Source organism: Myotis daubentonii, chromosome 2 (genome assembly GCF_963259705.1).
Source record: "Myotis daubentonii chromosome 2, mMyoDau2.1, whole genome shotgun sequence".
Taxonomy (NCBI): Eukaryota; Metazoa; Chordata; class Mammalia; order Chiroptera; family Vespertilionidae; genus Myotis; species Myotis daubentonii.
The window spans coordinates 78,743,839-78,758,911 of NC_081841.1; the positions used below are offsets into that span (position 1 = coordinate 78,743,839).

At 37.8% G+C, this 15,073-nt stretch overlaps 1 protein-coding gene across 2 annotated transcripts in view; it reads left to right on the forward strand.

Annotated features, from left to right (window-relative positions):
• The window catches only part of OTOGL (otogelin like), a 156,158-nt gene that overhangs the window by 90,330 nt on the left and 50,755 nt on the right, over positions 1 to 15,073 (forward strand). For both annotated transcript variants that reach the window (XM_059683705.1, XM_059683706.1), the window contains 3 exons: positions 4,135 to 4,302; positions 6,021 to 6,299; positions 8,382 to 8,499. In XM_059683705.1, coding sequence (XP_059539688.1) covers positions 4,135 to 4,302; positions 6,021 to 6,299; positions 8,382 to 8,499 — 565 coding nt within the window. The remainder of the gene's footprint in view (positions 1 to 4,134; positions 4,303 to 6,020; positions 6,300 to 8,381; positions 8,500 to 15,073) is intronic.

Below are 15,073 nucleotides of genomic sequence, written 5' to 3' on the forward strand. Positions count from 1 at the left end.
TATAGAGGAGGTAATTGGAGAACAGAGGGGTAAATAATTTGGCCAAAGTCACTTAGCCAAAATGTGGTAAACTGGGATTTGTAAGCAATCTGAGTTCAGAACCAAGGAGCTGGACCTCCATGCTACACTGCCTAGTGTCTGGTTAACACATCCCAGTCTAAGAATGATCACCACACGTTGTTATCATACACTCTGCACAGTGTACACAGATACCGATTAAAGAAAACACTCCACAGACAACAGTATGATGGCTACCAGAGGGAAGAAAGTGGTGTGGTAAAGGGTATATATATATATATTTGATAGAAGATGATTTGACTTTGGGTGGTGGGCACACAATGCAATATGAAGATCATGTATCATAGGAATGTACACCTGAAACCTATATAATCTTATTAACCAGTGTCACCCCAATAAAAAAAAAAGACAAAAGAAAACACTCCAATAACTTCTTCGCGTAAGCATTGCTGCCTCACGCAGTTCTGCTGTGAAAGCCTCCACCTGTGCCTTGTGCTTTCTCATGGTCCTTCCGGAGGCCTTGGATCCAGAAGCAGAATTTTCTGAGAATTGACCTTCTGCCTCTTCTTACTTCGTACATTTTCCTTTCTGTCAACAAGTCTGTGCGCGTCTACTGATGGTTCTTTCCTCTAATGTGTTACACATTCTTCAAACCCGTTCTTTTAGTTTCATTTTTAATAATATTGGTCATATTCAGAGGGTGAACATGAGGCATTTGGCCTTCATGAGACACCGATGGACTCAGTGAAGTGACAGGGGAGTCTATTCTCCATGATTAAAGTAACAGGGAAAAGAATCCATCTGCATCGGAGAGTAAGAGTTTGTGAAAATAATGCGATAGAATGGATGCTTGACGGGATATAATATTGTTGATAGCAGTACAGAAAAATAATTTAAAATGATTATTCTTAATTTTTTTCATCCCAAATGATTTCAGAGCTATTGTAAATTTGCCTACTCTTCTTTGGGTATTCATAGCTGACATACTTCTCTATTTACTTATCACACCATGGACACTATCTTATTAAAATTCTTAATTATTATTTAAGACATGCAGAAATAAATAATTGTGGTTCTGTTACAGGAAATTTTTTAAAAAAGGCAGACGAATTAAGAGGTTACAGCTGAGATTATTTCAATAATCTTTTTTTAAAAAAATTAAATCTTTATTGTTCAGATTATTACAGTTGTTCCTCTTTTTCCCCCCATAGCTCCCCTCCACCCATTCCCCCCCCCTCCGCCCTCACCCCCCCCCCACTGTCCTCATCCATAGGTGCATGATTTTTGTTCAGTCTCTTCCTGCATCCCCCACAAGACTGTATATACTATCTTCATGTTCATTTTATGGCATTTACTAAAATATAAATATTTTATTGTTATTGCCATAAATAAGCAAGGACTTCACAACTCCGCTAAAAAACTGTTGTACACACTTTGTGTTCAGTGTTTTCTTGATAGGATATGCTTAATACTATGTTTAAAAAATCACTGCAGGAAATGATTGCTTTTGGTAGGTGGTGAAATTATTCTTCTTCCTGCAGAAAATTAATGATGAAGTCAATGACTTGTGTCTCTCAATTGTTGGTGAAATGCATGAAATCAATCCAGGCACAAGATATCAATCAACTGAGAGTCAACTCAGGAGCGTTTGATTTTTATACAAAAGGATTTCTCAGGTGGCAGTTATCTCTTCAGACTGCTGTAGCAAGGGACTTGTGCAGTAGGGCAGAGATTTTGTTCATTTGTCTATTTCCTTTTTCCTATTCATTTAAAAAATATACATATTTTTATTGATTTCAGAGAGGAAGGGAGAGAGGGAGAAAGAGATAGAAACATCAATGATGAGAGAGAATCATCCATCAGCTGCCTCCTGCACACCCCCTACTGGGGATCGAGCCTGCAACCTGGGCATGTGCCCTGATGGGGAATTGAACCGTGACCTTCTGGTTCATGGGTCCATGCTCAAACATTGAGGCATACCGGCTGGGCCTTTCCCCTATTCTTATGTTGAATATCCATGAGAGTCTTCAAACCCTTAAGTTGTAGTTGTATATGTCTTCTTCATTTTGAATTGTATCTCATTATAATATACATATTTAGCTACTCATTTGTACATTATTTACATAGAGGGGTGGGCAAAAGTAAGTTTGCAGTTGTGAGTACTTGAAACACAGATTTTTTTCTTGTATTATCTATTTATCATCTATCTATTATCTATCTATCTATCTATCTATCTATCTATCTATCTATCTATCTATCTATCTTTTATTATTGGTAACCTACTTTTACCTGCCCCTGTATTTATACAAATTGACATATTTATAAATTGAAGGATATCACATCTTGGAAGTTTATGTTGTTCTCGTCTTTCCTAGAAAACAATTCAGTAGGTGGTGCAGACTAAAGATTTAGTTTTCTTTGGTTCTTATTGACTTGGGCTCATAGAGAAACACTGTACATTGTAACAGCAGTGGGGTGTGCACTGCTCAGAAATTCTCCACTGTCCCTGCTCAGCTCTGTCTTAGTGTGGGGGCAAAGTTCTTTCAAGTCTCCTCTCCGCCCAACGTGTCAATTCCCTTAGCAAGCTCTTTTCCTCATGGCTTATAAGTGTCCCCAGCAGTTCAAAGGCAAGGTGTCCCAGCTGATGAGTCAGTGGAGGGGACAACGCTTGAAGATAACTTATTCTATGAGACCCTGCCTCTTCTCCTGGTCCTAATGGTGAAAATTTTGATTCTTGCTCTCCTTTCTACTTGAAAGATTTTGACCTCTAATCCAATGATTTTCTTTTCTTCTCTCAGGTCTGGTCTTCATTCTGAAAGGGAAACGACCTTGTCCTTGGATTTCTTTAAATATTTTCTTCCCTCCATCTTAACAGTAGGCTGGGAAAGGAAAATTGTCCTTGAGATTAAAAATTAGAAAATAGAATGAAAGTGAAATGTGATGAGAGTAACCAGATTAATCTTTTTTGATACCACATGCTACATATATATTAGCATTTTACATAACTTATAACCTAAAATACACATATGTCTGTAAAAGGTATACTGCTGATAATTTTTAACTTAATTTTGATGATTCAGAATAAACTTCACATAGGATTGGGTTGAAGTTAATTTGATCGTATTATCATAAAATATAACTCATTTATATTTTTAAATATTAGCAAACTTATTTACAATATATATTCTTCTGTTTATAAGATTAAATTTGCAGAAAAATTTTTCAGATTGAGCTTCAGGTTTGGTTCTATACAAACTATAGCAAATATTTTCTATTTTATATGGAACTATTTAAGTGTATGGAAAATGATAGCATTAAATAAAAAGATCTTTGATTTCTCTGTTGAGCTTCATCTTCATTTTTTTAAAAATTTATCTTTATTGTTGAAAGTATTAAGATGTCCCCCTTTTCTCTTTCCATTGACCCCCTCCACACAACTCCCTCCCCGCAAGGCCTACTGCCCTATTGTCTGTGTCCATGGGTTATGCATATACACAGATAAGTTCTTTGGTTAATCTCTCTACCACCATCCTCGAGATTTGTCAATCTGTTCTATGCTTCCATGTCTCTGGATCTATTTTCTTCATTATTTTCTTTTTTGTAGACATGCCTCACTGGTGAAATTCAATAATTCCTAGAACAGCAAAATATTATATATCACGTCTGTGAATTCTGTTATCATGCAATGTAACCTATTAGGGAGAAATTATTTTTAGAAGACTATCAGAATACCTGGCTATTGATCGATAAATAAATTTCTGCTAATTGAGAGTAGATTAGAATCTTGGAATATTAGAGTAGAAGGTTAACTAGACAAAGTTCTTCACATATGTGGGAAAATTTGAGGTGCAGAAATATATATATCCATGTGTTTATATATTCTAAATTACATAACTATGTATATATATATGTATATATATATGTATATATATATATTCCAAATAATTATAGTATATATTTTTGTAAAGAGTTCAGCTATTTTATTAGTGACTAATGTTTAAGTGTGCAGTAAGTTTTGGAGTAGCTTTTGTTATTAAAATTTATCCCATTGAAATGATAGCTTAAAATGTAAAAATTCTATGCCAATTTATAATTCTCTCACTTGTATTTCAATAGGGCTTGGAGAAGGTCCATATATGCTGGCAAGTTATGGGCAGAGTGGCCTTGTTTTGGGGGCCAATATAACCAGTAGAAGCATTTTCCCTTTGTCAAGAATTGGAACTCAAGGTGATTTATTTTTTATTTTTATGATCACTCCAGGTCTTTTCAAAGAGAAGGCATCATGTAAGTATAATTTCCAATTAAAAATATGATTTTAGTTTTCTATTTACATTTTTTCAATTATTTATTCACACTAAATCTTAATTTGGGATCTAATATGTTTATGGCATTTTTTCTAGGTGTCCCAGAGAATATAAAATAAGATGCTGGTACATAAACCACCTACCTCTTTTGTATATAAAATAATTTCTTTTTTTTATCTGTTGGCATATATATGTTAGAATTACAATTGTTTGAGTTTTTTGTGTCCTAAATAAAGCACAACTTAAATTTTTATAGTATCAATCACTGAACTTAATTTGAAATTTTTAAAAAACAGTCCACTCATAACTAACGTCTGAAATATTTTAATGTTAAAGGAAAAGAAAAAAAATGTGATTTGATATCAAAGTTGTTAAATAGTAAGAACATAAATCAGAGCAGAGAGAGTCATTGGGACCGTTTGTTATCTTCATGTGCCCTTGTGTGTCCGGTGCCGGCCCCCACACTTACTGATCTGCACTGGGCGTATCTGCTGGAACCTGCCTGGTAGTTACTGTCCTCTTCTGATCTGTGAGGCCCAGGCTACATTGTTACTATACCAGGCATGCATCATGTATTTATAAGCTTAGGAAATGTTTATTGAATGAATAAACCCAACTTAAATTCCACCTATTCTGAGAAATCTCCTGATTCTCCAATTAATATAAATTGCCTGTTTCATATAAAAAGAGCTCCTTAGTTTTTTTAAATCTTTGAAAACACCTAAGTTCTAATGTATATATTTTTCTCTTAAAAAGATTTCTTTTATTATTATTTGCATCTTTCAGGCTCAACAAAGGGATTGAAAGTTTTAGGACACAACAAAAGTCTTTGGAAAGATATATTGACTTTTAGAGAGAGTTTTGAATTGTCAATTTACAATGACATGTTTTTAATAGAAAAACCCTAATGGGTTTAAATTAAGACCTCTTATCAAATATATAATTGGCAAATATCTTCTCCCTTTCAGTAAGTTGCCTAAAAATATTAAGGTCTAAAAATTAAACCTAAAATCTTAATTTAAAAGCATGTTTATATTATGGGTTTTGCAAATATAAGGGAAACTTTTAAAGTCTATATAAAAAAAAGGATTATACTTCTCAAATGCTTTGTAGTTGTTCATTAGCAATTTAATCATCTACTGGGAATAGACCATAATGTTGATCTAATTTTTTCTTAATGCAGTCATATAACTTGAAAGAACATTTGCTCATTAAGAACCCAGTGATATTGAAACACAATGACATGCCTAAATTGATCTGTTTCTCTATTCTCTTATTCTTTTTTATTAGTCAATGAAGCCATTTGTAGATTTCATGCATTTGAAAATGTTAAAGTTTACAAGTACAAATATGTGTCCAATTAATCATTTAATTACTTGTATGATATTTTACATTCTGGGGTCCAAAATTGATATATCTCCCCCCGTCCCCAAGATAGGATAAATTATTTAAAAAGTAGAACTCATCAAATACTCATAAAAGTTGTCACTGTTATTCAGTGCATTAAAATACTATTTTTTTCTTAAGATATCTTAGAAATCATTTCTGAAATATTTAAAAATGGAATTAATAATGCAGGGCAATTTTGCAGTTTTGTTTTCGTCAACTTTATTAGTACATTTTGTAATGCCAGTGTTGATCATCTGCTTTCTCCGGAGAACCCGGGGCGTGTCACACACACTGCTCTATGTCTTTCAGCACCAGCACTTGTGTCCTTGGAATCTGCTGAAAGGCCAAACTACTTTCTCTATGTCCACAATGATAACACTCTTAGTTTGAAGCTGTGGCAGGAGAATTCAGCGTTTCAGCGGAGAGCCACGTTTTTCCACCACCAGGGCCTGTGGATTCCTGGTTACAGTGCATTTGAGTTATACAGCAAGAAAGGCGTTTTCATCACACTCACGGATTTCACTGTCAAAGCATCGAAATACGATGATTCGGAAGAATTTAAACATGCGAGTAGCTTCAGCATAGAAGGTGTGTTACCTGAGGTCTTCAAAGGGAGAATAAATAGATAATTTACATAATGGCATGTTTTAATTTTAAATCATTCTTAATGAAGTATAAGTATACGGAAATAATAATATGTACTTCATAGGGTTATTGTATAGTATCAGTTAATTGGTAAATTGCCTACAACAGCCTTGAATAATGTTATTTTTAGTTATTGACCCAAATATTACTTTCAGTGCTGTCTGGGCTTTGGAAATAGAGCTCACCCGTGTCTCACAGATGTCTAGTGTTTGTATCTACTTTTTGTTTCTTAGAAGACAACTTCTCAATAACCTGATTCTTAACGATAAAGACAACATGTTTATCTCTGTCCTTTGAGTACTGGGGTGTCTGGTTCCACTGACCTCTGGAAGACTTCCCTGGTTCTGCAGGAACCTGATCTTATTTCTAGAGATCCTTAGAGAGCCATAGCTATTGCGTTTTCTGAGTTTCAGAGAGCAATCCTCACTGCCTCATTCAATGTTTAAATCTCATGCTTTATTTTCAAAACCTAGGAGCTTACTATCTGTCTTGGTTCTCCCACACACGCCCTTTCAGTGTAACGTACCCTTGTCAGTATGAGAAAAGTAGTCATTGGCCTTTTCTGTTGTGGATAAATTTCTGTATACCTGGATAGTCTTTGAATTTTAGATAATTCAAATTTAGCTTCAAGAAAGGTTTCTGTATTCATGAGAAAAACAACCATAGATATGCCTATGCAACATTCAATAGGGAGGATGTGATATATTTTACATGAATTTACTAAAAAGTCAAAATTTTACAAACCTATATATCCCCTCCAATCTAGAAATATGCTTCCTTAGAACTAGACCCTGTAGTTCCACCTCATCTGTGGACAACTATAGCCAATGGCATCATCAAAATCTCAGAAATGGATCTTTGTGGGCTCCCTAGACCTAAGAATCACTAGGGGTCTACTCTCATCTTGGAACCAACCTTCTCCCAGACCCACAATCCCAGTAATGCAGGTCTAGCAGTCACGCTAAACTTTATGTGCATAGATGCCTTCCAAAAAGTATTATTTTCCTTCTCATTCCATGGAATTGAGTTCTGTATCCAGATTCCAAGAAACATAATCTGTTACCTGAACTCTCTCTCTTATGGAGCTCTGCAGAGATAATTTTGGACTGCGGCAGAAGGAAAGGTCTATGAAGGGAGAGTATTAGCAGAATTTACAGAAGAAAAGTATTTAATCAAGGGAGGTTTTATAACTGTAAGCATGTATTATTATTTTTTTATTTATTTTTTTGTCAGATAATATTTACCATGTACAAGGTACTGTGCTAAGTTCCGGGAGAAGAATACACATGGAGTGTTCTCCCTAGGTTTGATGTCAGGTGACTGGTTTTTGGTCTTGCCATTTTCTAACTGTTTGAACTTGGCAAGTTACTTGGCTCCTCTGTGCCCCAACTTCTCATTAATACAATGGAAATAATACCTATTCAACACGGTTGTTATAAAGATAAAATATAATTATAGAAAAATTACTTGGTAAAAAATAAAATTCTGAACAAGTGTTTAATACTATTATGAAATGTAAGTCAATGGGAATCCACTAAACATAAAGGAAGAATATTAAAAAATTTCCTAGGCCTCTTCCAATATTGCTTTTTAAAATATTTGGAAGACAGACTAACATTTAGATATTCAACCTGAGTGTGAGAAGCTTTAACCAATTGCAATGCTTTACCCTAGCCCTGCCTTTTCCACAGCGTTAGTGGTCGAAGAGGGAGAGGGGGATCAATCCCTGGAAGAATTACTATCACAAATCATTATTTTTCAAGATGCACCTAAAAATATACATAATCTAGCCCTAACCGGTTTGGCTCAGTGGATAGAGTGTCGGCATGTGGACTGAAGGGTCCCAGGTTCGATTCCGGTCAAGGGCATGTACCTTGGTTGCGGACATATCCCCAGTGGGGGGCATGCAGGAGGCAGCTGATCGATGTTTCTAACTCTCTATCCCTCTCCCTTCTTCTCTGTAAAAGATCAATAAAATATATTAAAAAATATATACATAATCTAAGCTTTATTTTTTTCCACTAGAAATCCAGGCAGTAGTGCCTTACAGGAGGATGTGTGAATGGAGATACGAACCTTGTGCCACTCCCTGTTTTAGAACGTGTAGTGATCCTGAAGCACTGGCATGTAAATTTCTTCCACCGTAAGTCATGTTTAAACATTCAATAAACTTGTTTTATGTTATACAAGTGATAGTAATTAAGGTTTGGCTATGTGTCAGGAATTCTAGCTGCTACCGATACAGCAGTGAACAAAATAGATGAAGTGTCTATCCTTATGTAGCTTCAATTTTGTTGGGGTAAGGCAGAGATTAAACAAATAAAATGTAAATATATAATGCAATATAGTATTAGGTGGCAATATGTGTTATGGAAAAAAATGAAGGTGAGGGAGACTGGGAGCATAAGGCATGTGTGTATTTAACACATGTGGTCATGGAAGAACACGCTCACAGGGTGGCATCTGCTCGGAGATCTGAAGCAAGAGAGGCCTGGCCTTGTGGATACCTGGGGAAAGATCCTTTCCATATGAGAGCAGTACAAAGGTCCTATACTGGGAATGTTTGAGGGTTAATAAGGGGCAAGGCTCATTGGAGCAAACGAATGAGAGTGAGGGAGGAAGGAAATGAGAACAAAGACGCATCGTGGTGGACAAGTAATATAGGGCCTTATAGCCTGTTGTGAGGATGTAGTCTTTTTTACTGAATAATGTCCTACTGTATTTTGGGCAGAGGAGTGACATGATCTGACTTATTTATTTTATTTTTTCTTTTATTATTATTATTATTATTATTATTATTTTTTTTTTTACAGTTTGAATTTTTTTTATTGCTTAAAGTATTACAAAGGGTATTACATATGTGTCCATTTTTCCCCCCGCCCTAGACAGTCCCCTAGCCTCCCCTATCCTCCAGTGTCTTCTGTCCATTGGTTATGCTTATATGCATGCATACAAGTCCTTTAGTTGATCTCTTACCCCCCTACCTCCTGCCCCCCAACCCTCCCCGGCCTTCCCGCTGCAGTTTGACAATCTGTTTGAGGCAGCTCTGCCTCTGTATCTATTATTGTTCAAAAGTTTATAATGGTCTCTATTATCCATGAATGAGTGAGATCATGTGGTATTTTTCCTTCATTGACTGGCTTATTTCACTTAGCATAATGCTCTCCAGTTCCATCCATGCCGTTGCAAATGGTAAGAGTTCCTTCCTTTTTACAGCAGCATAGTATTCCATCGTGTAGATGTACCACAGTTTTCTAATCCATTCATCTACTGATGGGCACTTAGGCTGTTTCCAGATCTTAGCTATGGTGAATTGTGCTGCTATGAACATAGGGGTGCATATATCCTTTCTGATTGGTGTTTCTGGTTTCCTGGGATATATTCCTAGAAGTGGGATCACAGGGTCAAATGGGAGTTCCATTTTTAGTTTTTTGAGGAAACTCTATACTGTCTTCCATAGTGGCTGCACCAGTCTGCATTCCCACCAGCAGTGCACAAGTGTTCCTTTTTCTCCACATCCTCTCCAGCACTTGTCGTTTGTTGATGATAGCCAGTCTGACAGGTGTGAGATGGTACCTCATTGTTGTTTTGATTTGCATCTCTCGGATGATTAGTGATTTTGAGCATGTTTTCATATGTCTCTTGGCTTTCTGAATGTCCTCTTTTGAAAGGTGTCTATTTAGGTCCTTTGCCTATTTTTTGATTGGATTGTTTATCTTCCTTTTGTTAAGTTGTATGAGTTCCCTATAAATTTTGGAGATTAGGCCCTTATCAGATATGACATTGGCAAAGATGTTTTCCCACACAGTGGGTTTTCTCGTTGTTTTGTTGATGGTTTTTTTGCTGTGCAGAAGTTTTTTATTTTGATGTAGTCCCATTTGTTCATTTTTTCTTTAGTTTCAAGTGCCCTAGGAGCTGTATCAGTGAAGAAATTGCTTCGGCATATGTCTGAGATTTTGTTGCCTTTGGATTCTTCTAGAATATTTATGGTTTCCTGTCGTACATTTAAGTCCTTTATCCATTTTGAGTTTATTTTTGTGTATGGTGTAAGTTGGTGGTCTAGTTTCATTTTCTTGCATATATCTGTCCAATTTTCCCAACACCATTTATTGAAGAGACTATCTTGACTCCATTGTATGTTCTTGCCTCCTTTGACATGATCTGACTTATTTATTTTATTTTTTCTTTTATTATTATTTTTAATAAATATATTGTTATTGATTTCAGAAAGGAAGGGAGAGGGAGCGAGAGATAGAAACCTCAATGATGAGAGAGAATCATTGATCGGCTGCCTCCTGCACATTTCTTCTTACTGGGGATCGTGTTTGAAACCCAGGCATGTGACCAGAATCGAACCTAGGACCCTTCAGTCCACAGGCCAATGCTCTATCCCCTGAGCAAAACTGGCTAGGGCTTATTTTATTTTTCCATCACCATTTATCCCTTCCACCTCCACCTTCTCCCCTGTCCCCTGCAATCACTACACTCCTGCCCATGTCCATGACTCACAGAAAGTTTACTTAGGCTGTTGTAGTGAGAATAGACTATTGGGCAAAGGGAAAGACAAGGGCAGAACTGATCAGCGATACAAACAAGACATGAAAGGAAGTTGATTGGTAGTCCTGGAGGTTCTGAGAAGTGGACAGATTCTGAATATATTTTGAATTTAGAGTTACAGAGTTTGCTGATGGATTTGATGTCAATTATGAGAGAAAGAGGAGTTTAGGACTGAAGTTTTGGTCTCAGCAATTTTTAGGCAGAACAACATGAAACTGTCATTTTTGTAATTATAACTGGTCAAATGTCAGCAAATTTGAATGATTCAGTTTAATGGAAGGGCTGAATGCCATTTACTGAAGTAAGGCAACGTGAGGAAGAGCAGCGTGGGAGAAAAGTCGGGAATTTGGTTCTGAGGATTGAATTTAATTAAAAAATATTTTTATTGATTTCAGAGAGGAAGGGAGAGAGAGATAGAAACTTCAATGATGAGAGAGAATCACGGATCAGCCACCTCCTGCATATAACCCGGGCAGATGACCTGACCTGGAAATGAACCATGACCTCCTGGTTCATAGGTCGATGCTCAACCACTGAGCCACGTTGGCTGGGCTGTTTCTGGGGATTTTAAAATTGAGACTGAAAATTGTTCATTGGATTGGGCAACCTGGAGAAAAAGAAGAGGCAAAATGGAGACAGAGTGCCAATGGTTTTTGTGTTTGTTTTTAAGAGTTTTGCTATAAGGAGAACAGAGAGATGGAGCAATGGTGGGAGGGAATATTTTAAAAGAATCAGTTTACGTTAGACATTAATGGGCTTTTATTCTGTGACAAACATTGGCACTAGAAGAGTTCCTGCACATAATGCCTGAGACAGAGCTGCTCTCTAAACGAGCTCAGTCTTTTGGAAGGAGCAAATTATGAAAGGGGGCTAGGAGAATGACAACAACTGGCGCATTAGAGTGCTGACAGCATAACGCGCTGTGCAAAATGCTGTAAATGGGTGATCTCATTATTCCCATTTCAGAGGAGGAAACCAACTGAGACAAAGAAGCTAAACAATGTGCCCAGTCTAGGTCACATTTTGTAGGCAGTGGTTTCTACCACGACACCCTGTTGGGTATCTAGGGTTAGGTGGGGCAGAGAGAAGAAAATGATATATATTTTTGCTTATTTTCTTAAAGCAACAACAACAACAACAACAAAAAACACACACCAAAATAAAATCATGCCAAACAAATTTTTCTGAAAAGGAGATGTCTTCAATCACTGGGACCCCACACATTAACAGACTTATTTCCTTGTAGCTATTAGGGCTTTGAGAAAAACAGGGGCCTCATAGTGAGGAGTGCACTTGGAGAAGGAAAGAAAGAAGGGAGGAAAGGAGGGAGGTAGGAAGGGAGGAAGGGAGGAACCATAGAAGGAAGACATGGAGGGAACACAGGGCAGGGCCGGCCCTGGCACTGGGGAGGAAATGGAGCTATATTTTGAATTGGCATTTGGCTAGTGTCTTACTTCTTATGCCACATCAGTCATCTCTAAGGTGTTTGAACCCAGATCCTCAATGCTCCCATTGTTTGGTTGATAGCTATCCCAGAATTTCTCTTTTGGTATGTTTAGGATGCAGAGAAGAGACTCAGAATGAAACTTCACCCCTGCTGAGCTGTCTCTCATCTCTGCCTTCTTCTCTATCTCTACCTCTCCCCCTTCCCATGCTGAGGAGCCAAATTATTGCTCCTCCTACTACTCTAAGTCCTGAGGGGAGACCCAAGTCCTGAGCTGAGCTTCAACGTGGCATTGTACCCTCCTCCAAGTCTCCAACGGAATCACCACCTTTGTTCTTGATAATTGCAATTTCTGGCACATATCAAGTGTTCAAAATATTCAGTGGAGGTTATAACTTTTATGAGATAAGATACAAACTAGCATACCATAGAGACCATATGTAAATATAGTTATTCCTATTATGTAATACTAGAGACCCGGTGCACAAAAATTTGTGCACTCAGGGGGTCCCTCAGTCCGGCCTATGCCCTCTTGCAGTCTGGGACCCCTCAAAGGATGTCCACATGCTGGCTTTGGCCCGCTCCCTGGGGGATCAGGCCCAAGCTGGCAGTCAGACATCCCTTTGGCAGCCCGGCAGCCCTCGGGGTATGTCCACTTGCCAGTGCGGTGCAGGCCTAAGCTGCAGTCGGACATCCTTAGCGCTGCTGAGGAGGTGGGAGAGAATCCCACCACCACTGCTGTACTGGCAGCCATTAGCCTGGCTTGTGACTGAGCAAAGCTCCCCCTGTGGGAGTGCACTGACCACCAGGGGGCAGCTCATGCATTGAGTGTCTGCCCCCTGGTGGTCAGTGTGTGTCATAGTGACCAGTCATTCCCAGTCCTTCTGCTGTTAGGGTCAGTTTGCATATTACCCTTTTATTATATAGGATAGAGGCCTGGTGCATGGGTGGGGGCCAGCTGGTTTGCCCTGAAGGGTGTCCCAGATGAGGGTGGGGGTCCCGCTTGGATGCCTGGCCAGCCTGGGTGAGGGTCTGATGGCTGTTTGCAGGCTGGTCACACCCCCTTCAGGGTAGGGATCCCCACTGGGGTGCCTGGCCAGTCTGGGTGAGGGGCTGAGGGCCGTTTTCAGGTTGTCCAAGCCCCCCGGCAATGGAAGCTCCCAGCCTCTCCTTTTTTTCTTTTTTCTTTTTATTCTGGGATTTATTTACCTTCTATAATTGAAACCTTGTTGCTTTGAGTGGAGCTCAGAGTCCGCCATGGCAAGCTTCCTCCATCATTGGGGAAACCAAGCCTCCTGCTTGCTCCAGCTCTGTGGCTTCCGGCCGCCATCTTGGCTAGGTTAATTTGCATATAGTCACTGATTGGCTGGTTGGCGTGGCTTAAGGTATAGCGAAGGCACAGTCAATTTGCATGTTTGTCTTTTATTAGTGTAGATACCCATTAAAAGAACTGTTATGCATCAGAGATATTCTATTTATCTGTCAGAAGTTGAGTAGATTACCAGTTGTATGACAAGATAAATAGGAACCTACCAAGAAGGCATTTTAAAATAATAAGTTATTGGTTTGGGGAAAATGTTTTAAGAGGATGTCTGTGGTTTTGACTTGCATAAAACAATTGCAAAATAATTGAGTTGCATAAAAATGATATTTATTTAATTTAATGAGAAGCAACTGGCCCTTATTTTTTTAGCAATCTAGTAACTTTAATTTTTTTTTTTTTTGACAAAGTGTAGAGTTGAATAGGAATATCATATACTGGCTAAACTTGCATTATTAAAAATTTTTTTATTTTATGAAATAAATAGCTAAACTGTTGATGTTTAAAAAAATCATTTGTGACGGAGGCATCCAAGAGATAGCTAAATATGTCTCCTGTGAAAAATGAAATGGGCTGTTCTTGGTTTTTACTGTTGTCTGGATTTCTTTCCATGAACAAGTGCCCTCTGGTGGCAACACTAACTCCTAGTTTCAAGTTAGTTCATTTCCCTCCTGAATTTTAAAGAGGCCTTGAATATTTGTTATTTAAATTTCTTTGATTTAAATATGAGGCGATTAGAAATATTTTAAAATATTATTATAACCTGCTAGTGTATTTGAGAGGCAGAGAACAAGACTTTTTACAACAATTTTTACATTAATTCTCTCAAGCGTGGATGAATCCAATGATTGGTTGTACACAAAGGATTGCATTTATTTCATTTGAATCAGAATGAATTGGATTCTGAGCCCCAACAGGATGAGAAGAAATATGTAATCTCAGTTATCATCTTGGCTTTATTGCCTTGGAAAAAAGCATTCTGATGGTTCCTCCTGTCTCTGGCCCAGGATGCTCAAGCCCATGACTTCTTGAAGTCTGGGACTCTCACTTGCTTCTGTGCCATGCACAAAAACTGGGGGGCCTTACGAAGACCAGTCAACCTCAGGCTTGGAATCAAATGTTAAAAATAAAGAGATTCAGTGGAAATTATAACTTTTATGAGAAAAGATACCAACTAGCATAGCATAGAGGCCATATGTAAATACAGTTATTCCTATTCATAATATACTCATTAAAAGAATTGTTATGCATCAGAGATATTCTATATGGTGTCCCAAAATTCACGCAAGATTTGCAATTGAATTGAATTGCAAATCTTGTGTGAATTTTGGGACACCCTATATTTATCTGTCAGAAGTTTAGTTTGGTTCCCCGTCTCCATAGGCTCATTTAAAA